The 26,404-nt window shown below is 48.0% G+C and overlaps 2 protein-coding genes across 3 annotated transcripts; both read right to left on the bottom strand.

Annotated features, from left to right (window-relative positions):
- Positions 1 to 259: 259 nt before the first annotated feature.
- Positions 260 to 5,815, bottom strand: LOC130379883 (ras-related protein Rab-33B-like). Of its 2 annotated transcripts, none has more exons than XM_056587010.1 (4): positions 5,455 to 5,815; positions 4,347 to 5,267; positions 2,050 to 2,228; positions 260 to 1,045 (listed from the first exon to the last, which is right to left on the bottom strand). In XM_056587010.1, the coding sequence occupies exons 2-4, from the start codon at positions 4,566 to 4,568 to the stop codon at positions 691 to 693; spliced, it is 756 nt and encodes a 251-aa protein (XP_056442985.1). In that variant the 5' UTR covers positions 4,569 to 5,267; positions 5,455 to 5,815; the 3' UTR covers positions 260 to 690. The 2 variants fall into 2 exon arrangements, with proteins under 2 accessions (XP_056442985.1, XP_056442986.1); XM_056587011.1 differs by having other exon boundaries at positions 5,502 to 5,815.
- A 1,779-nt stretch (positions 5,816 to 7,594) lies between these two features.
- Positions 7,595 to 26,228, bottom strand: naa15b (N-alpha-acetyltransferase 15, NatA auxiliary subunit b). Its single transcript, XM_056586936.1, has 20 exons — positions 26,004 to 26,228; positions 22,310 to 22,394; positions 22,054 to 22,158; positions 21,275 to 21,432; positions 19,840 to 19,974; positions 18,337 to 18,490; positions 17,209 to 17,328; positions 16,919 to 17,014; positions 16,614 to 16,720; positions 16,262 to 16,334; positions 15,472 to 15,641; positions 14,365 to 14,517; positions 13,644 to 13,772; positions 13,069 to 13,282; positions 11,400 to 11,593; positions 10,937 to 11,045; positions 10,370 to 10,468; positions 9,916 to 10,059; positions 8,911 to 9,008; positions 7,595 to 7,829 (listed from the first exon to the last, which is right to left on the bottom strand). Exons 1-20 carry the CDS (start codon positions 26,055 to 26,057, stop codon positions 7,632 to 7,634), a joined length of 2,595 nt encoding a protein of 864 aa, XP_056442911.1. The 5' UTR covers positions 26,058 to 26,228; the 3' UTR covers positions 7,595 to 7,631.
- Between the last annotated feature and the right edge of the window lie 176 nt (positions 26,229 to 26,404).

Genomic DNA, 26,404 nt, shown 5'->3' with positions numbered 1-26,404 from the left:
GTAAAACCGTCACCTTTACTTGTATACAAACATATAGGATAGTTGGAGGTTGGTTCCCGACAAGCCATCAGTCTCGTACGAAGCTCTTTTTAAAAGCCACTGCAACAAGTGCTCTGTTGCGTTTGTTAGAATGTGTTTAGTGGCGTTTGTCTTGTATCGGGGTCATACAGAAAGCCATAGAACCTGGTTTTCAAGACTGGGGCCTTGGATTTATCACTTACGTCAGTCGTGCTAATGAGCGACATGATGGAGAAGAAAAGATATGTTTTATACACGTATACATGGTATTTTATTTTACACAGAGCATGGAAAAACGGAAAAAAACATAAAAAAGTTAATAACATCAATATTTAAAAGCTAAAAATTACAGTACAACATTTCATTTGAAATCATTACAAATTAAGATTCTTCGACGCACACTCACTCACTCTAAGACACACTCACTTTCTCTCACACACACTCACTCTCTCCTTCACACACACACTCTCTCCCTCCTTCACACACACACTCACACACACACACTCTCTCCCTCCTTCACACACACTCTCACATACTCACTCTCTATCACACACACACACACACACACACACACACACACACACACACACACACACACACACACACACACACACACACACACACACACACACACACACACACACACACACACACACACACACACTCTCACTCTCAGCAGGTGCACGCCCAGTGCCCCTTCTCCAGAGGTTTCTTGTCCGCCGGGATCTTAAAAGAGCTGTTCCCTCCCTTGGAGTGCAGTTGCTCCGGAAGCCTCCTGTTTCTCCGCAGCCGGGCGCCCACGGCCGTCACGATGGACTCCACCGTGTCCTGGTGGAAGGGCTCCTCCGGGGCCCTGCCCCTGCCCGGACCCCGGCCCCCCGCGCTACAGCTGCTGGCCAGGGGGTTCTTGGCGGAGGTCTCGAACAGAGTCATGTTGTGGGTCTGGGAGAACCTCAGCGCCTGCTCCCGGCTCACCTGGCTGGCCCCCCCCGGCGTACGCAGGTCCACCTTGCTTCCCACCAGGAACCTGGGGAGGAGAGCGGCCCCCAGAATTCATTAGCCCCGCCCGTTGGGAGTGTGTTGCGGTGAGCGTGACCGCGACCGGATACCTGGCGGATCGCAGTGCCTACAACTCAAAGCCGGCACTCTCCTTATGGTTAACCGGCCGGCACGCCATCCCCGATTAAAAAAATGTTTTGGACGTTTTACAATAAATCACAAAAGATTCCTCATCTCTGCAGAGGTTATTCATTTCATGAAGGACACATGATATCTATTGTACGTGGTTCTGGATAAGAGCGTCTGCTAAATGCCCCTGATGTCAATTTAAATGTAGTGCCGTTTCAATGTCTTGTTACATTTCAAGTCAAATATGACGTCATCTCATTCACAGCTGGTGGTGGTCAAATATAAATAGTAAATGGACTGCATTTATATCCAGTTTTCTAACCAGTGGCCACTCAAAGAGCTTTACAATGTGGCCTAACATTCACCCATTCATGCACACAGCCACACACACAGACGGCGGCGTCAACCACGCAGGGCGACAGCCAGCTCGTCGGGAGCAGTCAGGGTGAGGCCTCTCGCTCAGGGGACACCCCGACGCTCTAGTAAGGAGGAGCCGGGGGATCGAACTAGCAACCTTCCGGTCACCAGCCAACCCGCTCTGCCTCCTGAGCCACGTGCCGGCCTCAACGTGGTGCCGTTACTCATCTTTCAAGTCAAATATAATATAATCTCATTTCACAGCAGCCTGGTGGCGGTTAAATGAACAATCCAACAGCGGACGTAACAACCGCAACGTAACGCAGTTTGTGGGTCCGGGGAACAGTCGATGCAACTCAATGACTCCCAAACTGTCCTCTGCGTTCAGATGTCAACACTCCAAAGCCTGTCACAGACTCATGTTGTCTGTTCGTTTTTTGTCACCCGAATCTATTTTTACCGCTGTCTTGTACTCCCTGAAGTGAACCCACAAGACCCTTTTAGGGTCCGATGTGTTGGGGCTTCAAACGGAGGCGAGACGCTCACCTGGGGATGTCCTGGCCCAGGGAGTTCTGCCGGCACTCCTCCACCCAGGCAGGCAGGCCCCTGAAGCTGGCCGGGTAGGTGACGTCGTAGACGAAGAGCACCGCGTGGACATTCCGGTAGTAGTGCTGCACCATGGACTTCCTGAAGCGCTCCTGCCCAGCCGTGTCCCACATCTGGAGCTGTTGGGGGGGGGGGGGGGGGGGGGGGGGGGGGGGGGTGGCACGCGACAGAGGAGACGTGGAGGTTGGATAACGGGATGAGGCATGCATGAAGATACGACGATATTGGTTTTAAATGTTGGAACCATCCACATAATGTGCACACACACACAAACACAAACACACAAATACACACACGTCAATATGCATAGGTCTCTATCAGGGATGCAAACAATTAATCGATTATCGATTAATTGTCGATAAGAGATTACTCGATTAAAATAAATTACTTGCAATTAATCGCATTTTAACCCGTAATTCCCCAACCGTCCACGTGAGGGCGCACTTGACGCCAGACGTACTTGACGCACACGCGGGAACACAAGCAAAGCAGTGCCGTGTTCCAATACCCGTACTTCCATGAGTATACTTAAAGGAAGTATACTATCCGCACTGGCTACTACGTTAATTTTTCAGATGCGAGTGCTGTTCCAAATCGAGTACTCCGTGGTGCACTAACCGGAAATTACGATCACGACTGCCGCCGTGGCTCCTCCCCCGCAATAAACATCCCGCTTTGAACGGTGAACTATTTACGCCTAGCAGCTATAAAAAGCTATAAAAACTACAAAATGACTATTAATGCAGGCTATGTGGAAAATGCGCCGACTTTGGCTGAGCCTGGCTCCGCCTCTTCTGCTACGTAGCTAAGAAGGCTGCCGTTGAGTACGGGGAGTGTCCTTCGATCCACACTTCACGATTAGCCCGTTTTGAGTACGGCATCCGGGTCCTTGAAGTATACTTCTTTTCGCCGGATCTGAATTGGAGTACTGCGTACTCAAATTTTGGCTAGTAAGTACGGACAGTACGGGTATTGGAACACGGCAGGACAAGACAAACGAAAAGCGGGACACTGACACGATGAAGAGGGCAAAACGGAGTGCAGTATGGAGCCACTTTAAGTTGGTTAATGACGACAAAGACGCCAAATGCACAATATGTGGAAGTATTTTAAAGTACAACAACTAAACGACTTTGTTGAATTACCACCTAAATGTGTCACATTCAGAAGGAAATGCAGCTTCTCAGAAGAATTGCCGCTTATCAATTAATCGATCATCGATCGATAAGATGAAACAACTATCGATTAATGAATTACTCGATAATTTGCATCCCTAGTGGATAGGTCTGTTTTTCTTTAAGTGCTATATTTGACACGTTTAAATATCTGACACGTTGAAATAGCCGTACAGGCACGCAATGTACAATATGTTTGTTGGCTGACTGTACACAAACGTGTAAACAAAAGCTCAGTTTAACGCCGGTTTTTCTGCCACCAGATCATTGATACAGGCTACCTGGATAAAACATTTTCTACCACACATGGCCTCGGGTCCCACTATCAACAAATAGTCGGTTCCCATTTACATAGCAACCGTTTGTGTCAGTCCGAGTCAATATTGTCCTTTTAATTCGACCCCCCTCTTCCCTCGATGTAAACCTGAAAGTAAAAAAGTGCTTCCTCTGTGTGTATGACTTGCTTCCTCCATCATGTGCTTTTTACCAACAGCGTGAAGAACAGCACCATTATGTATTCGTCATGCATGCACAGCACACCCACGTGTTTTCTTTTCCAGTTGAGTTGAACCATATTTATGTTATCAAAAGTTATCAAAAGCCCAACACGTTGGGAAGGCTTATTTTCACACAACGAGTATGGAGCACCGAAGTTGTCACCTCCATAAAATTATAAATACCAAGTTTTCAGATTATTTTATTGCATTTTCTCACTGATGTCACACTCTGTGTTGGCGAAGAGCCCTTTGACCAAACGGTGAACTTTGACACCAAGTAAAGGCTTGTAAAACAACCAAAAAGGTGGATGAATGCAAAACTACGCCTTACATTCCAGTGCACAACATTGCCAACTGTTGACCAAGGATTTTCTTACTTACTTCCCCTCTCACAAAGCATACCATAAAGTAAAGGCTTGTAAACCAAACAAAAAGGTCGATGGATGCAAAATTACGCCAGTGCACAACATATCCAACTGTTGGACACGAAATTACGCGTACATGGCACCTTGCAAATTTAGTGACACATCAAATCACAAGTTTGTTTCTTTTTTGGTTCGTTTACCTTAACTCTCTCTCCATCGATGTCCACGATCCTCTCTCGGAAGTCCACCCCGATGGTGGCGTCGGGTCGGCTGGGGAACTCCCCGGCGCAGAAGCGGTGAGTGAGGCAGGTCTTCCCGACCCCGGAGTCCCCGATCACGATCACCTTAAAGGTCCTGCTGCGGGCCGGCAGCGACGAGGACGCGCCGCTGAACGAGTTTGAGAACTCGAGCGACGACTCCATTCTTCTTAAGATGAAAATGTGTGTGATAAAAATAACTATTGAAGCGTGGTCCGTTTCTCTTTCCCAGTTGAAGTGCAGACAAAACTAAGTGCGGAGGAGATGGCACTCGGTCCCTCGACTGCAAGGTGACGATTGCAAGTGGTGAGGGTGGGGCTGGATTTAGTAGTGGGAGGGGACTCCCACTGCCTCCCATTAAACAACTTAAATGCATGTGTTTAGGCTAATGCGCAATATTTAATGCCATCACAGTCTACCCCTCAAGGTGTTTTCACGTCACACCGACCTATGAGGCACATGAGCAGCATCACGTTTACATTACAAGGGCCATTTACATTTTACAAGTCCTATATTTGACATTTGCATTCAGCAGAAGACATGGATTTTAATGGGGGTGTGACTCCAGTTAATGACTCCTAATGAATCAAAAACTCATAAACTTATCACTCATAAATGAACCAAAAATGTTTTTATTCTGAAATGAATTACACAACTGATCCTCCAACAACGCCACAGTATCAAAGTTGCCAGTAGGCCTAGTTAACTAGGTGGGGAATATCTGGTAGGCGTTAATATGTGGCGACTGGGGGTGTTGTAGCGACGAAGAGGCTGGTTTCATTAGTATGTCGAGATTCGTTGAACCTCTGTGGGCGTGAAGTCCAGCTGCCATACGGAGGTTATGAACTACTATGTGGTCCACTTCTAGATGGAAAGAGGAAAGGGGTCATGCATGTCAGGGATACAGTTATCGAAAATGTATTGCAGAAGGAAAAAATGGATTTGAAAGGAGTCACAGGAAAGCATGATCTAAGATATCTCCATAGCAGTTAAGAAAGCTAACCAGAGATAGTCAGTCTCAAAGAGATTAAGGAAAATAGGCTTATATTACTTTGAATTGTATTGTAGCACAACGTTACTGTCATGGCTGTGACTCACAATGTCATCATCTTCAGGCTACTTTTCGTTGTGTGGTATAGGGCAGGACTTGGTCGTAAATGATCGTTAATTGATATTCAGACTCAAATGACGAACACCTGCGCATCATGGACACTCTTCCCATTGGCTGCTGGAGTCATGATGAACGGAACGCTTCCTGTTAAATATTTGTTCAGATGACGCTATAATTTTGTGTGTTCAAGGTATTTGTAACATTTGGCATCTATTCCCGATTATTGTATAGGCGCAAGTCAAATTTTGAATGCAATGAGTTTTTAAAACCGATGAATATACCATGATGACTGATAATTTAGTCATCGATTTCAGATTAAAATGCATGATAGTAGTCAGAAATAAACATAAGACGAGATGAATTTGCAGGAGACAACAGAATATCTAAATCATGAAAAGAAAGAAAAAAGAACGTAGTTTTGTCCGGTTTAATATAAAAAAAAAAGAGAAATCATACAACGCCATCCCAGATTTCACCGTTCACATTAGAATAAAAAAAAAATAAGAGGGAAAATAAAAAGGACAGATTAAAAAGGGAAAATCTCAAAAGAACAGGAGAGGTTGAGGGGCGGGGCCTAGACAGACAGACATGGGGTGGGGTTGATGGTGCTACTTGTAGACTCGTATCCTCTGTAACCGTGGGCAACAGAACGTCGGAGATGGGATGGAGTGCAGGCTCATCTTTCACAGGGCCTCAGGGGGGGGGGGCATGGGGAGATGCGAGGTCGTTTTCATGCACTCAATTAAAAATTAAATTTGGTAACATAGACTTTGTACAACAGACTCAAAAGAACAATGCCACTCATCCCGAAGAGACTCTTCCGTCCAATCCATTTTACACGGATAAAGAAATCATAAGCATCAAGTACATGAGTTTATTCATTCCATTATGGACTACACAGTGTCTGTAGTATTGCTCAGATCTATCCAACCCTTTTAGATCAAAAAAACAAAAAAAACACAACCCCAAATAAACATGGTAGCAGTGACAGTGTGGAAGTAAGCACGAAACACTCCCCCTCCCTCCCCTCCCCCCCCACTCTCCGCGTGTGCAGTGCCGGTACACAAGAAGCTAGGCTCCATGGAGTATAGCTCTGGTGAAAAATAAACACAGATCTACAGAGTCAGACCTTCTTCCCCAAGTTCACCCTGGACCAAGGAAGGGCGGGAAGGTGACGAAGGAGGGGCACGGCCATACGCGTGTCAGTAGTGGGACACCGTCACCGACGGGCAGAATACTTGCAGGGCTGTCCGTGCTACCGTGCACCACACCTAGGGGGCGCCAGACCCCTTCCTTACGACTCTGTGTCCGCGCTGGTTGGGGTTTGGACCCTCAGTAACCACGAGTCTTCTCCCCCTGGAGACCTGGGGCTCCATTGTCCCAGAGAGTACAGTATTGTTTGTTCTTTTCCTTTATAAATAACATGTTCTTTTTTTTTTAAAATGCAGGGAACACTGGTCGCAGTAGAGTTTGTGTGCGTGCGTGTGTGTGTGTGTGTCTGTCTGTGTGTGTTTGGAAGTGTTGTTAAAGCTGACTCAGAAGTAGTGGCTGCAGTCCTGGTTGTTCTGGATCTCCCGAGGGCAAAGACCGCGAGATCCTCCTCATTCGTCACGTCAGCTGTCTGTCACCCCACCCCCCCCTGCCCCGCCCCCTCCCCCGATATTCAGTGTGTTTGTACGCGCTATTATTAAAAATAACTAATAAAAAAATAAAGCAAAAAACAAAAAAAATCAAATAGCTGTTTTGTCACATCTCTCTCTTTCTCCCCCCCCTCCCATTTTGTTCAAACACACACACACACACACACATCGCACACACACGCACACACACACAGTCCTGAATTTCACCACGTGAAAAAGAGCCAAGCGTTCCCGGGGGTCCACCCTCTCCAGCCGAGCCAGAGAGAAACCGACATCTCTTCAGCTTTCTCCACCTCCTTCTCTCCTCCCTCCACCTCCTCCACCTCCACCTCTCCCCCTTAACGGCCATTGGGTGGTGCACCCCAAGGCTCAGTGCCAGGCTGTAAAAGAAAAACGTGCTCCTCCTCCTCCTCCTCCTCCTCCTCCCTCTCCTACTCCTCCTCCTCCGCCGCCGCCGCCGCCGCCAGCACCAGGCGCTCACATCTCATTGGTCAGCTCCTCCGTCTCCATGCTGGTGTCGCCGTTGGCCATCTTGGCGCTCTCCTCGTAGCCGGGGGGCATGAAGGCCAGCGTGTAGGGGTACAGCTTGTGGCACGCGGCGCGGTACGCCTCGGCGCGCTCCTTGCAGTCGCCCAGCACGCCGTTGCCAAGGCTCTCCAGCACGTCCGTGCAGATCTGGACGGACGGACGGACGGACGGAGTGAGGTCATGATCGTCTACATTGTCATCCCTCTTGCACACTTATTGTATTCCGTACGTCCTGGCACTTAATGTACGCACCTATTGTGTGTCGTACGTGAGGAAGGAAGTAGAGCTGGCAGGTTGAGTGCAGAAGTGCATAATAATAGTGCTATCATATGGAATCTACGGGAGATTGCCGCGCATGTGAAGTAATAAGGTGGCCCGCATCTGCGTCCTCTCGGGATGAAGAGGTTAACAGGTGAAACGATATGCCAGTATTTTATCGGACGCTCTTTCCAGTATTCTAGTTTTTTATTCTAAATATAAAATCGGTGAATATTATCCACCGATATCCCTGATAGCTGTACCGTTTCGCGACCCACATGATCCGCCCACATTCGAGAACGCGAACTCGACCGTTGGATTTATCCTTCCAAACTCAACCCAGCATGCAGTCGATTCCTCAAAATGGGCGCCCCCCCCCCCCTACAGAGCTCTGGTAAAGCCTATTGCTTCAGGGGACATCTGCGGTTAGAGATTCCTGTTTGGGTAGCAGTGCTGCAACAGGAAGTCGAACGCAAGCCCTCACAGTAATTTACTCCCGCTCTCTGTTGTTGAGACACCCAGAGCTACGACATGCCAGCTGTAGATAGAGCCAGACATCGGACTGGGTGCTCCATAGAGAACGTTGATAATACATTTACATTTATGGCGCATTTAGCAGACGCTTTTATCCAAAGAGACTTACAATAGGTACATTTGTGAGAAGAAAGAAACAGCATTATATCACTGTCGATAAAGTAAGGATGTTTATAGAACAATTGTTAAGTTAACTAATTTCCCGTATAACACAAAAGATAGCTAGGATAAGACGCTACACTATGCCGTGTACTACTTTAGTGCCAGGACATACAATCATCCTCAATCATTAACATTGAATTGCTATAAACCTATACTTTTGTCTTTCAGATCCTCTATTTAACTGAATGAATCCTGACTGCTGGTAGCGAGTCGGTGTGTTGTGTGTAGTTTGTTGTGTATTGTGCGTCGCGTGCGTGTGGACATGAAGACGCACCACGATGGTTCTGTTGACGAGGGACTCGTCAATGGAGGTGGCCAGCTCCATCGCTTTAGTTTCAGTCGATGAGTCCATGTAGACCATCATCTTAGCAGCTAACGGGAGAATGGATACAGCAGGTTAATAAAAACAACCAGGGGACCGTTAACTCAATTGTACGAGGAGTTCAAGCACTAGTGCGAGTGATTGTGTATTAGAGGGAGTGAGCAATAGAATGCGTATGAGAGAGAGTGAGTGTGTGTTAGACAGTGAGTGTGTGTGTGTTAGAGTGAGTGTGTGTTAGAATGTGAGTGTGTGTGTGTGTTAGAGTGAGTGTGTGTTAGACAGTGAGTGTGTGTGTGTTAGAGTGAGTGTGTGTTAGAATGTGAGTGTGTGAGAGTAGGTGGGTGAGAGGGTGAGACTGTGTGAGAGTAGGTGGGTGAGAGGGTGAGACTGTGTTAGTGAGTGAGTGAGAGGGTGAGACTGTGTGAGAGTAGGTGAGTGAGAGGGTGAGACTGTGTTAGAACAGGTGGGTGAGAGAGTGAGACTGTGTTAGAGTAGGTGGGTGAGAGGGTGAGACTGTGTTAGAGTAGGTGGGTGAGAGAGTGAGACTGTGTTAGAGTAGGTTGGTGAGAGGGTGAGACTGTGTTAGTTAGTGAGTGAGAGGGTGAGACTGTGTTAGAGTAGGTGGGTGAGAGGGTGAGACTGTGTTAGAGTAGGTGGGTGAGCGTGAGACTGTGTTAAGAGTGAGAGGGTGAGAGTAGGTGAGTGAGAGGGTGAGACTGTTAGTGAGTGAGTGAGAGGGTGAGACTGTGTTAGTGAGTGAGTGAGAGGGTGAGACTGTGTTAGAGCAGGTGGGTGAGAGGGTGAGACTGTTAGAGTAGGTGAGTGAGAGGGTGAGACTGTGTTAGAGTAGGTGAGTGAGAGGGTGAGACTGTGTTAGAGTAGGTGGGTGAGAGAGTGAGACTGTGTTAGAGCAGGTGAGTGAGAGGGTGAGACTGTGTGAGTGAGTGAGCCCCCTACCCGCCACTCGGTGGGGTATGGATCTGGAGTGCTTGGAGAGGTATTCCTGGTTGAAGCTGCTGGCGTTGCTGTCCCCAAACAGCCGAGTGATCTCCTGCTTCAGCACCGTGCGCACGGCCACAGGCAGGTCAGTGCTCTCCGACACTGCGACACACACACACACACACACACACACACACACACACACACACACACACACACCTTATTAAACATGACCAGAGCCGTCACGTACCCGACACGATAACTTGCCGGGGCTTCAAGCAGAGTGTGGCGCTGGCAGGGGTGTGCTGTTGTTCAGCAAACCCTTCCATCCGAAGCACAGTGGGTATCGGTTTCAGATCTGTGTCACCGGGGTGCGGCATCGTTGCTCAAGGACTGTGGACTGTGGGGGGGAATCGAACCCAGAACCTTTCAGCGGGGTGGGAGTCAGTCAAGGCAAACCCGTCCCCCTCACCTCCTTTGAAGAAGCGCACCAGACACTGGTGGAGCCAGGGGTTGTCGCGGTCGATGGCCACGGCCCTCTTGACGGACTGGAGCATCAGCAGGTACTTTTCTGAAGGGGGGGGGGGGGGGGGGGGGGGGGGGGGGAGGAAGACAGCACAACAGCTACAGTCAGCGGATTGCCTTCAGAAGAGGAAGAGAACCTGGGAGAGCGACTGAAGGCTTAAAGTTAAATAAAGTGACGATGTTCAAAACGGAGATGGATAGCAGCATAGCGCTGATCCGGTGGAGTCTTTAGAACAAACCAGACAACTCAGTAAAAAGCTCGAGCAGTTTCAGAGTATTGACATGTTTTTTGCGGTGCAGTAATGATAATGCTAAGCCCTACTCTCTGGTGAGGTCTTGTGGATGTGAATCTGCCCGAATGCTTATGAAGTTACGCATTAATGCCTGAAACATTGAAACGAAGGCAACCTCATTTATTTTAATGGTAAGGAATGGTTGGACCCCGAGGGCAAACGCTGACTTAATGGAGCCTGTGCTCAAGACAAGTTCAGATGGGTAAAAATTAATTTGGTACCTTTCCTGAAGTAGATCTCGAAAGCCAGCAGATGCGTGTCGATCTTGTCCCTCACCAGGTGCTTCAGTGGCGTCAAGAACTTGACCGCCTCTTCCAAGGGATTCTCTACCTGCAGACAGAGCACAGCATATTGTTATTATACGGACCTTCACACAGATTCACGGTGGAAATCGTTTCCAAGAAGTGTCCAAAACATTCACCCATTCATGCAGTCACCCACCGACGGCGGTGTCAGCCACGCAGGGCGACAGCCAGCTCGTTGGGAGCAGTCAGGGTGAGGTGTCTTGCTCAGGGTCACCTCAACACTCAGCTAGGAGGAGGGGGGGCCGGGGATCGAACTAGCAACCTTCCGGTTACAAGTCTACCCGCTCTACATCCTGAGCTACCGCCACCCCAGTGTAGTCATCGATGACTTATCCACCGCGCCCCACAAACACACACACACACACACACACACACCCACCTTGGCCAGCTTGTCGGGGATGAGCTCCTCCTTGGGCCCTCCGATCTCCTCGTCGTCGTCCTCCTTCTTCTTCTTCTGGTTCTTCAGCTGCTTCTCCTTCTCGGCGGTCTTCTTCTCCTCCTCCAGCTGGGCCTTCTTCTGGGCCCGCCGCTGCTTGTTCCTCAGCTTCTTCAGCTCCTTGTCCGACAGGTTGGCTGGAGCGGCAGAGAAGAACCACCCGTTAGTGCTGCTGGCGGGGGTCTCATGACTGTACAGGGACAAGAGCCCGTCTTCCCTTCAGTTGTACACCCTCATCAACCTGGTTAGTACGACTGAATGCCTGAACTCTCCTTACGGTCGACCGGCCACCACCCCATCACCGATTTATAATGTTTTGCCTGTATGTATGCAAGTCGATTGTGGCCCCCATTGCCCTCCTGGTCATCCCTTGAACGAGGGATCCCCCACTCTGCGTTGCTTCTCTAGATCTCTTCCTTGCTGATTAAGGTTTTCTTGCCCTCTGGGGGGCTAAGGTCAGGGGGGTGTCATAAATACATGGCCTCTTAAGCCCTTGGAGACTCTACCGGTGATTCATGGCTACCCAAATAAAATTGAACAGAATTTAAATCAACCCCTTGTAAGAGGAGTTTCTCATGCCTCTTACATAAGACAAATCCATGTCCTGAAAGGGGTAGTGCTGAACGATAAAAGGTAAAAAAATATTCTGTTGCAATTATTTTGACAGATAAAGTGATAGCGATATGAGCAACTCTAATAAGGGAATGATCTTTTTTTGGTCACAAATTAAAATTGAAAGGATTTTTTTTTTTTTTACATGATGTGACACGATGAAAAATAATTGTAGGTCCGGTCATCTGAGCAGCACTAGAGAGCACTTAATTTCTAATGGTGGAAGCCATTTACATATTGTACCCTTATTAAATCCCCGCTCCTGCAATTTGGATATATTGCACCAGGCCATTACGATTGCGATAATAATATAATATTTCTTATATAATTATTGGGCCGTAAAACAGCCTTAGAGGATATACAACCTCCATATGCCACACACCACTATGTCTGAGCTCACAGCATCAGCCTAGGGATACTCTGCAGGTCTCATCGTCCATGGGGCCACCATGAACCACTGCACCTCAGTTCAAACAGATCTCAAACAGATCTCAGAGCAGGTCTCACCCTGTTCCACAAAGTGTCCACAACAGATGCTACTACAAGGGGTAATGTTTGACGCAATTGGAAGTCAAAAGGTGATCTCAAAGTTTTCTCTGTGCAGCTTTCTATGAACTGGTATATTAGTGGTATATAGTCTGAGTAGGCCTGATCGATTATAGAAAAAAAATCATAATCACGATTATTTTGGTCAATATTGAAATCACGATTATTCAAACAATTATTTTTTGAGTTTGAAAACATGATGCATTAATTCAACGTGTCCCTCTCAAAAACACGTTGTAACTGAGGTAAAAATACACTAAATGGTCCAGAAGGAAATGTTCAAATCTAAAATAATGTACAGATATGTATCCAGCTGCACTTTCTATAAAACATAAAAAAATAAATAATAATAATCAAAAACTTCGAAATCGAGATCGAATTTTGATTAATCGCCCTGCCCTGAGTCTGAGTGTGGGGGGGGGGCGCTACTCCAAGAGGGGGGGGGGGGGTGTACCTGTGTCGGCCTGCATCTCCTTGCTGTCGTCGGTCAGCGGGTTGTCGTGGAGCCCCAGGTAGATCTGGATGGCGGTGCGCGCCGCCTTGTAGTAGAAGGGGTGCTGCCGCAGCAGGTCCTCCAGCTTCAGCAGGTCCACGTACGAGCGCAGCGTCATCTTACGCATGCAGTACGTGTGGAAGTCAAACTGGTCGTCCGTGATCTCCACAAAATGCTGCGGCCGGGAGGGGGGAAGAAGAGAGGAGGGTTAGGCAGGACCACACCTAAAATACTAAAAGGGGTGGTTTCATGCCACCAGGTGGGCGTGTCCTCCTAGATGTATGATGGCTAGATAAGCATCATTCGCCACAGGAGATTATTGTTAGAGGATCCTTTGTGTGTTACAGACTGGAGCCAAGCTTAAAGCAGGAATGAAAACAGGCAGGTTGACTCCCAATTTGATGCCAGGCTAGATAAGCGTTGGTTTAGACCGAGAGACGAATATAAAAAAGGGAATCCTTTGCCTTTGACAGTCTCATGCTCTCTAGCTCTCCCCTCGTTCAGGCCCAACGAGGAGAGCGGGGGTTCTACCTTACCCTCTCGATCTCGTGGCACTTCTTCAGGGCGTCTCCATACTTGTTCATGCCCTTGTAGGCCAGGGCGCACTCCGTCTGGAACCACATGCACTGCATCTCGTTCAGGTTCTCCACCGCGGACGCTCCCTCCTATGGGCATTGACAAAGCAGATCCAGGGTTAGAAACACGGACGTTGATACCCATTAGTTTAACAAAAATGTAATTGACAATTTGCATACAAATTAAAATGTATTTAGTTATGATTGATCAATGATAATATTTTCTGTTCTAGTTTGTTGAAAAACAAACGTTTCACAATTATCCCAATAAAAGGATGGTTTAGTCTCCGTTTCTTATTGACACTTTACTACCCTTTATTGTTATCCCCTTCTTAGTTTCTCTACTTATTACCTCCTTTTTAAATTTATTTACTATTCCGATCTTGTTTGTGATGCTGCTCCTTATTTTTTTTACATATTTTAACTCATTTGTTATTTTGTTATCTTCACCTTGTAGTATCGCTTCTACATAATGTGAATGTCGAGGTACCAAGCGCCTAAGAACTTTACTCTTGTGTACCTGACGAGATGAAATAAAACACAACTCTGACTCTGTACGGTGAGCTGTCTTCCTGCAGCATCGACCCATCTAATGCCTTAATCCAAGGCGTGCCCTCACAGGCGTCCCCCCCTCCCATGCAGCCAGCTGGCCGAGCCCAGCAGGGGGACCCAAGACTCTCACCCGGGTGAACTTGGAGCACATCTCCTCGGCCTCCTTGACCAGGCCGGCCTTCAGCATGTACTTGGCACACTTGGAGTTGATGAAACGGTCAGCCGTGTCCAGCGCCTGGGCCTCGTCCATCCACTGGGCGGCCTCCTTGATGTTCCCGGCGTGCTGGGGAGGGGGGTTCAAGAGGGGTCAGAGGTCACCACACAACCTCCGGGGGGGGGGGGGGGGGGGGGGGGGGCGTGGTACCCGCGATCAAGACCGCGGTTGCGTTGTTGCGTGTAGAGATGTTCCGATACCATTTTTTTCCCTCCCGATACAAATTCCGACTCCTGAAGTTTAGTATCGGCCTATTCCGAGTATATACCGATACCGCATCTAGCATTGTAACTACTAATATCACTTGTTCTTAGTGAAGGGGTCTCTTACGACGACAGCTATGTATAGTTGGTTCACTTACTGTGATAATACTAAATATGATCTAGATAATTTACATTTATCATCTATCATTATTATAATACATTGGTATTCTTGTAGTTATGCGTCCATGCATCAATGTTTCTCCGAGTTGGTATCTCAGCACATGCAAGGTCAGAGATGACGCGTTTCCCATTCCGACTTTCCACCTCTGACCAAACGCAGCATAACACCGCACGCACCATTTGATGTTCTTTGACTGTAGTAAATTAACTGGTCACATGAAGGAATCGGATCGGAGCATAGACTTGATTACCGATACTGCATTTTAGCCAGGAGCCGAGGAACTTCCGATTTTAAGATGTATCGGAGCGACCTCCGACACCGTTATCGGAAAGACTTCCGACACCGTTATCGGAAAGACTTCCGATACCGTTATCGGAAAGACTTCCGATACCGTTATCGGAAAGACTTCCGATACCGTTATCGGAAAGACTTCCGATACCGTTATCGGAACGACTCTAATCATGGTTCATCAACAAGTGAAAACATCCGACACAAAGCCCACGTGAACCCCCAGCTTTCTGAAACATATACATCTCCCACGATCCTTTCAAGGGCTGAACCATCCGATACTGGCGTTGATCCCGGTATCAGAGCGACACTAGGCCTGGTCGTGTGCGAGGCGTCGGGACGAGCGGTTACCTTGTAGATCTTGGCCTTGATGACGAACAGCTCTATGAGCGTGGGCGTGCTCTCGATGGCGGCGTTGATGTACTCCAGGGCCAGTGTCTGTTGGCCCACCATGTTGTAGTGCTGCGCCAGGAAGTACTGCACCCACAGGAGGGTGGTGGGGGGCTCCTCCTTACCGCCGTCTGGAACAGCCAATCAGAGCACAGCTTGGAAAAAAAACTCAAATGTTGACCGTATAGACGTTTACGTTTCGCTGACGCTTTTATCCAAAGCCACTCACAATAAGGACATTGGTCAAAAGAGAAATTATGCGTCGCTGTCGGTACAGTAAGGATGTTTATAGAAGCAAGCACTAACGATCGCTGGGTTTAGTGTCGGCTTAGCTCAGGAGGTAGAGCAGTTGTCTTGTATCCGAAAGGTTGCTAGTTCGATCCCCAGCTCCTCCTAGCTGAGTGTTGATGTGTCCCTGAGACACTTAACCCTAACTGATCCTGACGAGCTGGCTGTCGCCTTGCATGGTTGACTCTGCCGTTGGTGGGTCAATGTGTATATTAACCGATGTGTCGCTTTGGATAAAAGCGTCTGCTTAAGCCCTAATTGCACCCATTCCCCGAATAAAACGAAGACGGCTAGGACAATACGCTACACAATGCCACGTACCATTTTTAAGTGCAAGGACGTACGAGATAGAATAAGTGTGTACATCAAGCACCAGGACGTACAAACATACAATAAGTACGTACATTAAAACATGAACATAAATTGCAGAAAATAGTCGTAAAAAGGGTGTGGCTCTACTCACCGTTCTGGTTGAACATTCGACAGCCCTTTAATGAGGTTTCATAGCCGACCACCAACTCTTCAATTATTGCGACCTAGAGAGGAGGTGACAGGGCACAGGGTCAAAGGTCATGTGGCTCCCCACGGCTGTATGAGGGACGCTCGGTTGCAAGAAATAAACGTGACTTGGTGTCGTAGAAATATCAATCGTTACTCTAATATACAAATTATTAGAACCCTACTTATATAATTACTAGTCAATTTTAACGGAAATTGAAATTTCTTTCATTAAATCAAATATTTTGCTGTCCGAAGCGTCCTAAAAAGTTAGTTCTTCATCCCCAGGTAACCGAGGCGACCGACGGTAAACGCACCTTCTCTTTGTCGTGGTAGAGGGACTTGAGGGTGGTGAAGACGGGCGGACATCCTTTACTGAAGTTCAGCCTCAGGTACCGGTCCAGACACTCCCGGAACTTCACCCCTGGACAGAGGGACGGACGGACAGAGGGACGGACAGCGTTAGAGCTCGGGAAAAGAGTTTAACTTAATGTCCTGTTGGGAAAAGGGTTTAACTTAAGGGCCTGATGGGAAAAGGGTTTAGCTTAAGGGCCTGTTGTGAAAAGGGTTTAGCTTAAGGGCCTGATGGGAAAAAGGGTTCGGAGCATCTGATTGGCCGCACCAGACAGGAAGTTGAGGGGTAGTCTGCGAGGAACCAGGCCTTTGGGATACTGCTCCCACGCTTCCTCGTAGATTTTCCGTTTCTCGTCAACCGTTTCTGAAAAAACACAAGAAATAGAAAAAATATTTCTACATCTTCACCCATAAAAGGAAAATCAAAATCAACAAAAGATCGATATCAATTAGGATTATATTTTAATATTCTTGCCGGACACATATGATTAACATTCCAAGTCAAACGCGATGCCATGGAGAAAGCAACACGTGTCTATGCGCGTGGATGTGCTGTACCTGCTTTCAAGGACTTCTCCAGGCCGTGGTAGTAGCACCAGTTCTCTGGGTTCCTCTCCTGCAGGTGGCGGTACACCTTTGTGGCTTCCTCCATGCGCTCCAGCCTCAACAGCAGCTCCCCTACGAGAGACAGGGAGGAGGAGGAGGAGGAGGAGGACGGGGAGAAGGAGGAGGAAGAGGTGAGCACACTGGAGCTCCTCTTCACTGCGGACGCATCGCAGCGTACCGGCATGGAGCAGGAGGTCCGAGTGATCGCTAGAGTTGTTCCGATAACGATAGCCGTAACGGAAAATCCCGCCGATACTTCAAATGCAGTATTGGGTATCGATACCATTTCGGTGCCGATCCGATACAATCACATGACTAGCTCATTTACTAAACAGGCAGAGAACATCGGAAACCAGTGCGGTGTTATGCTGTGAAATCTCAGACCTACGTGCGTATGAGCTACCAAGTCGGAAAAACATTGATGCACGGACGCATAACTACGAGAATACAAATGCATTATAATTATAGATGTAAATGATCTAGTTCTAGATTATGTAATTATGTGCTTATAGCCGCTTAAAAATAGTGATTAAGGAGATCCATCCTGCAAGGTGTTTTGAGCACTGGCGAGAGAAAAGGTGGTCAAACAAAGCCAAGATATCGATTGGGGTCACACTGAAGCCCACATCATCGTAGCGCTTACGGATCAATACGGCCGGTCTGCATGCACTCGGTGAAATAGGAAAACACATCTGCAGGGCGCGAGTGTAACAGACCTCACCGGCTAAGATTAAGAGTCTTATGCCGGGATCAGACGACAGGAATACGGACCAAGTCGTACCAGATTCTGCCGTTAACAGCGTTGCATGAGATTTCGAAACGTTGGATAGTGCGCTCACATCGAGTGTTTTCGCAGTGTTTGAAAACTCCTACACGACGTACACTTTACATTTAGGGCATTTAGCCGAGTCCAAAGGGACTTCAAATATTGCATTTGTCAGAAGAAAGGAATCAATATATCGGTACCAGTACGGTGAGGCCAATCGTGAAAGACAAAAGAACGTTTAAAACGTTGCGTCGTCCGATCCTCGCGTTGCCGAGAGGCCAGCGAGGGGGAAGGGGGGGGGGACAGTGACCCACCTCGGGTCTCCTCCACCGCCAGCTTGTCACAGATCTGCTTCTCGTAGCTGGAGAGGTGCTCCAGGGCCTCTTTGTTCAGGCCCGCCTCCCGCAGCACCTGGTTCTGGTACAGCAGCAGCTCGCTGTACTCATAGTCCACTTTGTCCGGAGACGTCTGGACCACCACGACAGACAGACAGACAGACACGGAGGTTACATGAGATCCCCTTCATTCGTTTCATAGGCAGCACGGGGCTCAGGAGGTAGAGCGGGTTGGCTGGTAACCGGAAGGTTGCCGGTTCGATCCCCGGGCTCCTCCTAGCGGAGTGTCGAGGTGTCTCTGAGCCAGAGACTACAGCTGGCTGTCGCCCTTGCGTGGTTGACACCGCCGTCGGTGTGTGAATGTGTGCATGAATGGATGAATACTAAGCAATGTTGTTAAGTGCCTTGAGTGGGCACTGGTTAGAAAAGCACTATATAAATGCAGTCCGTTTAGGTTATGAATTGTACGATACGAGTACACTGCATTCATGAATGTGTATTTATAGGTTAATATGGATACTTTGTTTATTGGCATCTGGTCAATGTTAACTGTTTACCTCTCAGGTTATAGATTACACTTTAAGGTATTTAGTGAAAGGCTTCAGAGAAGAGGATGCGTGTGAGGCAGTGTCCCACAGAAAAGAGCAACTTTGCAAAAATCCCTCGCCGGACTGTTGGTTTGATGTCTGCACGACAGCATTTTCCCCGAACGTCTGACGTTCGGTAAAGCCTTCAGACATGTGTACCGTTACGGAAACACGTCTATATTTAGACGGTCGTTGATCTACATCCAATCAGCCACGGCGTCGTGGGGGGGGGGGGGGACTACAGTTGACAGGAAAGGTGCCACCACAGCACTCCGAACTGTGTTCCGCGTTGCCGTGCCGACGGCATAAAGACAGGATGCAGCCAGGCCTTATCAGAAGCACGCCAGGGAACAGGCGGCCCTGGACTCACACTGAGGGCGTACGTGGGCCGTGTTTAACAAATCTGTAGAGAGGGAGGACTGCAAGACCTCTTTGTTTGCTGATAACAGTATTTTGTACATTGATGGCCAGAATTCTAGGGCAGCGGTTCTCAAATGGGGGAACGCACACCGTACCCCTGGGGGTACTTTGGAGTTCTGCAGGGGTAACTTTGGAGCTTTTAATTAGCAAAAAGTTGCATGAAGCACAGGCCCATGTTTCTCACTAAATCGTGAGCATTTACACCCTTTTAATGTTAATGTTTACACTGCCAAATAGAACGCACACTACATTATTTATGTTAAAAATGTTTTGTTCGAGTGAAGGGGGTACTCGGCTGAAAAACATATACCCCCTCTTTATACTCCAAGAGGGGGTATACTAGTAGAAAAAGTTTGAGAACCACTGTTCTAGAGGATAACCCAAATCGGTCCGTTTGGCACGACATCTTTCGCTTCGTTCCCTCAAAGCGCGAGGTGCTTTCGTCGTGCGAGGGGGCACACGGGCGGGGTCCCACCTGTTGCGTTTTCCTGAACTCCTCGATGATCTTGGCAGCCATCTCGTAGTCCTCCAGCAGGTGGTAGGCGATGGCGTAGCCGATCCAGGAAGCTCGCTGGGCCGGCCGCAGCTGGAGCAGCTGGTAGCGGGTCTCCTGGGGAGGCGTGAACAGACGTCGGAGACATGAGCGCTCACGTTAGATCCCACTGCACCTCAGAGGGGGGAGATTTAGGGGCCAGGCGCTCCCATGAGCGCGCTTGGGTTTTATGGGGTGGCAGGGGATGGAAATAGGACGACAACGGACGTACAAAGCTGAAGCTTCAGGGCTTTACTCTAAATAGTTCTGCCAACTTCTGTGATGCAATGCGAGTGGCCACGGCCGCAGAGTGGGCGTCTGCTGCACACTTGTTCAGATTGGAGCGTCAACGGTAAAACAAAGGGCTACTGCGGCAAGTTCTTTCGACGGTAACACGCACCCATCCACGATTCAATTCATCCCCTCCCATCGGTTCTGTTCGGTAAATTTAAAAAGCCTCAGCCTTCTTAGTAGTGTGTTATGTCTCGTAAAGTGACTTTGCGTTTGGAGAAAAGACCTATATACAAGGCCTTTCACACGTCGGCCTTGCACCGTAAGTCGGACACTCTCCGAATACCAACCGGTTGGGCTCGATGTGTTAACCCAAATGTCAGAATCTGCCCCTACGGAGTTGAACGTACCAGGGCCCTAGTGTAAAGTCCAGACAATTGGAGAGTGAGCGAGCGTGCCGACGTTTCTGTCCTGTGACTGGTGCGCAACCAGGAGCACAGAGTGTTCCTGCTTCGTACTTTTTCCTTTTGCCTGTGTTTTGAGTTCCAACTTCTTTCCACCCTTCTGTGGATATTACGGGATAGGTTTAAATAAATGCAGTATTGATACCGCCGCAAAGAGGGTGGGTAACCTCGCCCGCCATCTTCGACGTGTTGTAAACAAAACCCTTTGACTACCGCTGTATTCTTTATGCGTCACGTACTGCCTCCCACACGCTGCACCCTGGGGCCACCCCTCGCCTCAGAGATACCGAATGCCTCCGATATGTGGGAACACGTCTGGGGCGGCTTGTGTCCTGTACCATGTCTGCAACACGCAACTCCTGATTTATTTTTTAGTTCTTGTGCGAAAGGCCTTGGGGCGGCAGTAGCTCAGGAGGTAGAGCCGGTTCACTGGCGACCGGGAAGGGTGCTAGTTCGATCCCCGGATCCTCCAAGCTGAGTGTCGAGGTGTCCCTGAGCCAGGCCCCTCAACCTGACTGCTCCCGACGAGCTGGCTGTCCCCCTGCGTGGTAGACTCGTCCGTCGGTGTGCGAATGTGTGAATGAATGAAGTCGCTTTGGATAAAAGAGTCAGAATTCCCCTCAATGTAAATGTACTGCTACGCTGTGAACTGCGTTTCACCAGGCGTGTTGCGGCCGTCTCACCCGATAGCCCTCCAGGTCCCTCATCTGGATCTGCAGCAGGGAGAGGTCGCGCAGGATCTGCAGGTTGTCCTTGTCCCACTTCAGGGCGTTGCGGTAGCACTTGATGGCCTCGTCGTACTTCTTGTCCGAGCGCTGCAGCAGCCCGTACACGTGCCAGCCTGGGAGAGGGTTAAGGGCCGAACGGACCGCATGCACAGACACAAACACACACTCTTGTAGGGCTGGGTGATTAATCGAATGTTGATCGCGATTTAGTTTTTTAAGTCAAACGATCACAAAATTAACATCAAATCGTTTGAATGATCATGATTTCAATATTGACCAAAATAATTGTTATTATGCTTTTTCCCTTAATCGAGCATCCCTACTCTCGCTGTTCCTATACTGCTTACAACTCCAAGGCTGGATAAGTACATTAAAGCTAGCGTACATTCTCTGAAGTACACCGGACGCACTCAGAGCATCAAATCCCATGAGCTATTTCAAAATGATTACCAATACCAACTAGGCCAGAGAACCCGTTTATAAGGAACAAACCCAGATTGGATTGATTGATTTGATTTATCCTATGTTGTTGTTGTTTTTTTTTTTACAAAAACGACGATTCTTGTAGTAAAACAAAGTTCCAAGTAAGTGTAAAACCAAAGGGCAGGCAGCAGTGACAAAGTGACTTTGTGCCTGTTTGGAACCGACTTCAGATAAGAGTCAGCTACTCAAACGCTGCACGTCAACACACGTACGTACACGCACACCCCGAGGGAGAGGTTGACCAAGGATACAGACATGGCTTTTGAGGTCGTTGCGCAGCCCTCTTCTCACCAGGTCATACGCGTCTTCCTTCTTCCCCAGACAGTTGAGGGTTAGGCCTTTCATGGCCAGGGTCTCTGAAGGACAGAAACAGAGCAGAAAGAGAGAGAGAGAGAGTGAGAGAGAGAGCGGTGGGCATGGGGTAGGGGGAGAGGACTGAGATTCTGAAGGCTGTGCGAGGTGCAGATGTGTGGTTCTTCACAGCGACGTGGCTCGCACAGTACTCACCTCCATGCTCGGCGAACTTGGGGTTGGACAAGATCTGTTTGCAGAACTTGAGTCCATTTCTGTACTGTTTGTGTTCGTAACATCGCTGTAGACAGAGAAGCAGAAGGAAGGACATCAATGCGAGTCAGACAAAACAATTACAATCAGGGCATTTAGCAGACGCTTTTATCCAAAGCGACGTACATCGGTTGACACACACATTGACACACCGACGGCAGAGTCAACCATGCAAGGCGACAGCCAGCTCGTCAGGGTTAAGTGTCTTGCTCAGGGACACATCAACACTCAGCTAGGAGGAGCTGGGGATCGAACTAGCAACCTTTCGGTTACAAGACAACTGCTCTACCTCCTGAGCTAAGCCGACCCCAACTAAAACGACAGCCACTCACTGCTGCAACATGTAAGGAAGTGACAAGTGCCAGGGGTCCGCAGGCTGCAATGACTGGTGGACATCATTGATTAATGATCAATATTGGACAGTATGATCAATTTCAAACGGCCAAAAGCTGATGCATCATAACACCTGCTAGGAGAAGATTGAGACTGCTTTCTAAAGCCGGTATGGCAGGCAACATGTATCGACTCTCCTTCCATTTGCATTATGCCCCCTAGTAACAGAAACCTTGATACCATGATGTGATTTATTGGTTAATCGTGGTAACGGTCGGCCTTCAGAACAGACTGCAAATCCTCTACAGCAGCACTCAGCCCACTACCAAAATGACCAGCTCTCTGCTTTGGTGTTATATTTAGGCACATATTGTACAATCACTACCATTCCCTACTGTCCATTTAAACTGATCACAGATTACTGTGTCTGCGTGTGTGTGTGTGTGTGTCAGACAGAGAGGGGGGGGGAGATGGCAGATGGCATTTCTTTGACCTGCTAAGAACCCCACTAACGCCGACGAGCGAGGACCTCAGTTAAACACATGGAAAACCCAAGCCCTGTACAACTCACTGGGGATTATTCTCGTCATTAGCAAACTGGGAGCAATGGCCTTTTTATGGAGCAACCGATTAGATAAAGGGTCTGTTCCCACATTATAATATTGTACTGAGACCTTAAACTAATGTCACATGCGAAGGATCACCAGAGAATATCGTGGGCACCCATTGGGTCCAGTCCCCTGGCAAAGGGACGCTCTGGGGATGCGAACCAATAGGACCTGCACCTCATATTGTGGTAAAAGATCCAAGATCGATCAAGATTTGCATGCAGCACAACTTAAAACATTGAAAGTGAGGGATTAAATGTGATATTACTTTGCAAGCAATGGCGTAAGCCTTGATATGCCAAGCCAAAGACCAATGTGCCGAATATTATTTTCAAAGAGTTTTAAATCCATCCATCCATTGAATTTTTGTATCAAGGCTTGGAAGGTGGTGGCACACAGCTCATGGTGATATGCCCGTCTTGTCATTTGTGTTGACAATCCATCTCTATTTATGAGCATCAGGTTCACAGTGACATGGACCACCGCCCCCCCCCCCCCCCCCACCCGGTCCTGTAGATGACACCTAGGGGTCAGTTCAGCGAGACACACAAGATCAAGATGTGTACACTTGCGTTAATGCGTGTATACTTATGACGTTTAAGGGAACTTTGTGACATCATTGGGCTGGCTGTAGTTATCCAACACGTCTTTTGACAACACCCAAAATAGATTTGGCCACTTGAGAGAGGGATGCAAGAATCCCACTTGTGTCTGGGACAAGTCAATATCAGGTGCTATACAAAACACCACATAAAACCACCACAACATTCTCTTCCCCAGAGCTAAACAACATATTATAAAGTCATTGAGGGAGTGGTGGCACAGTAATGTAATATCATCTATGTAGGGTCTCTAGGCTATGAAACTGTTGTGGGAAACCCAGCACACTGAAGCCAATTCAGTGAGTGACAGATACAGCCATCGCCATGCCAATGAATGATACTTTAATAATGGCCTAAACATCCCAGTTCTAGGCAGCAGTAAAAAAAATTCACATCTTTACCTATAACTAGAATGTCAGACACTCCAAGTTGTGTGTATTGTACATATAAGTTTACTTTCCAATGAGTAGTCATTTCAGGAAACAGTCTACATAACAGTAACAGCAGGAACTTTTGAAAACAGAGGGTCCTCGGTATATTAATCTCCACACATTTTTTAAAAATAACCTGCAACGCTATATTTTAAAAAGGCTTTGCTTAGGCAGCTTGTTACCGTTGGGGGTACGCCAACAGAGAACCGCACCGACCATGCTGGAATAATACAATAGAACAAAATCCAGTGCCAATAACACACTGGAGTTCTGCCCGACTTCGAAAAATGCACTTGGGCAGAACGCTTGGCACCAGACTTGGATAGACTAAAGACCAAAAGGATGGCGTCTACCCGCCAAATTGATAAGCATCTAAAAAAGAATGCAAAAATGAGGTATAATTAAGTAGTTAAAGTTGAGCTTGTCAACAGGTAGATGTACTACAAAGAAGAATCAACCAGTAAGTGTTCCTATTCAACATCGATGTTTAAATGGTCAAACTTGGGGAAAAGTAGAAAGCATTGGGTAACCCCAAGGCTTGTCTTCACTAGTGTGCAAAGCTGCAACGCTACGCGCTGATTTCCTGGATAGCAAATGACGACCTTGGACGAAGTATGATAGATAGATATATACTGTACACTGTAATACGGCATAGATAAGATCCTATCTTATATGCAAATTTGCAATAAAAAGAAGGAGACATGAAAGTAGGGAGCTTCCGGTTTGGTAAAAATCACAGTTTTGCTACTGCTCATCCATGCTCAATTTATTGTGAGGGGTTGCCATGCGAATCCATTAACGATGTATGCATTCCTTTTTTTGTATGTTGTTTAACTTTCAAAGGACGGTCATATTGACCGGATCAGGAAACGTCTACAAGAACACTGTGTGCAAGTAAGTGCAACGGGTGGATGTCTGGCCGGTGGCTATAACAGGGTGCTTCCACTGTAGGCCTGAACTCCCAACTACATGGGGTGATGTTACGAGCCAAAAATGTGCTGACACAATAACTTCAGTTCCCCCATTCACTCCACTCATGCACTGCTCTTCTCTGTGCAAGACCATGTGCAGACCTAATGAGGATAACGTTATGGGGGCTGACTGCACTATAACTCGTACTTCTGAGCTGTCAGATCACGACCAACGTTACTACTACTGTTACTACCGGATGCTTGTGAGAATAACTGATTCAAATGAGTGCAAGTGGTCAGACACCGGTCCCCACATGTGCGATCGGAACGTCACTAAACCGGCTACCGGTGTCCCCCTAAGCACACGGGTGAGCCGGTGCTGTCATCCTGAGTCCCACTAGAGCCACAGATAGCGCACCTAGCGAGCTAGCCATCGTGGGACATGGCTGTTTGACAAGTGGAGAGGCCCGGGTGCTGAAGTAGCACTATTAAAGCAGATATCAACTCGCGTCTGACCCACACACACACACCGTCCCGGGTACACCAGGCGAGAAAAGCGGACGCAAAACAGACGCGTTAAACCTCTTTAGAGTTTGTAATAGTGACACTGCGAGGCATGCCTAGATTAGCATGTCCATTCAATGATGCCATTTTGCTAAGCTAAGTAGCTACGGCTAATGCTAACTAGTTGTGCTAGCCGAAATGAGATGGGTATCGCGGACTGATTTAAAAAAATACAACTAGTATCTTACCAAGATCCTCTTAAAGAGCGCGTTTTCCTTCGGCGGTAGAGTTATTGTCGGCATTGTTGTGGTTTGAGATCAGTTCCTCGGCTCGACCTCAGCACATGTAGCTAAAGTTAGCTCGACTTCAGTCAAAGCGAGCGGAGAGCGGAGCGATCTTCTCGACAGCTCGGCCCTTGTTCTCCTAAGTCACTCCGCTCGATGGCTCGGCGCTCCCCGCACGCCCTGCCGCTCCTCACGTGGGGACGACGGGACGAGGCGCCAGTCAAAATGGCCGCGTCGTTTTTTGTATGCGATTGATGGAGAGGTGAATGTAGATATCCATATATCACATTAATGCCATGTGAAGTGTGGAATGGCTTCTGTTATAGAAGGCGAAATAGTATTGTGGCAACTACTAACTACTATAA

Source organism: Gadus chalcogrammus, chromosome 3 (genome assembly GCF_026213295.1).
Source record: "Gadus chalcogrammus isolate NIFS_2021 chromosome 3, NIFS_Gcha_1.0, whole genome shotgun sequence".
In the NCBI taxonomy this organism is placed as follows: Eukaryota; Metazoa; Chordata; class Actinopteri; order Gadiformes; family Gadidae; genus Gadus; species Gadus chalcogrammus.
The sequence above is the reverse complement of the archived record's forward strand: the minus strand, read 5'-3'. Positions and strand labels throughout refer to the sequence as shown.

Coding starts and splice junctions, on each gene's coding strand:
- LOC130379883 (XM_056587010.1), bottom strand. CDS start 4,568: ATGGAGTCGTCGCTCGAGTTCTCAAACTCGTTCAGCGGCGCGTCCTCG. Junction 2,229..4,346: donor TCGATGGAGAGAGAGTTAAG/GTAAACGAACCA, acceptor CCCCCCCAACAG/CTCCAGATGTGGGACACGGC. Junction 1,046..2,049: donor CTGGGCCAGGACATCCCCAG/GTGAGCGTCTCG, acceptor TCTCCTCCCCAG/GTTCCTGGTGGGAAGCAAGG.
- naa15b (XM_056586936.1), bottom strand. CDS start 26,057: ATGCCGACAATAACTCTACCGCCGAAGGAAAACGCGCTCTTTAAGAGG. Junction 16,335..16,613: donor TCTACCACGACAAAGAGAAG/GTGCGTTTACCG, acceptor CCTCCTCTCTAG/GTCGCAATAATTGAAGAGTT. Junction 10,469..10,936: donor CGAGATCTACTTCAGGAAAG/GTACCAAATTAA, acceptor CCCCCCCTTCAG/AAAAGTACCTGCTGATGCTC.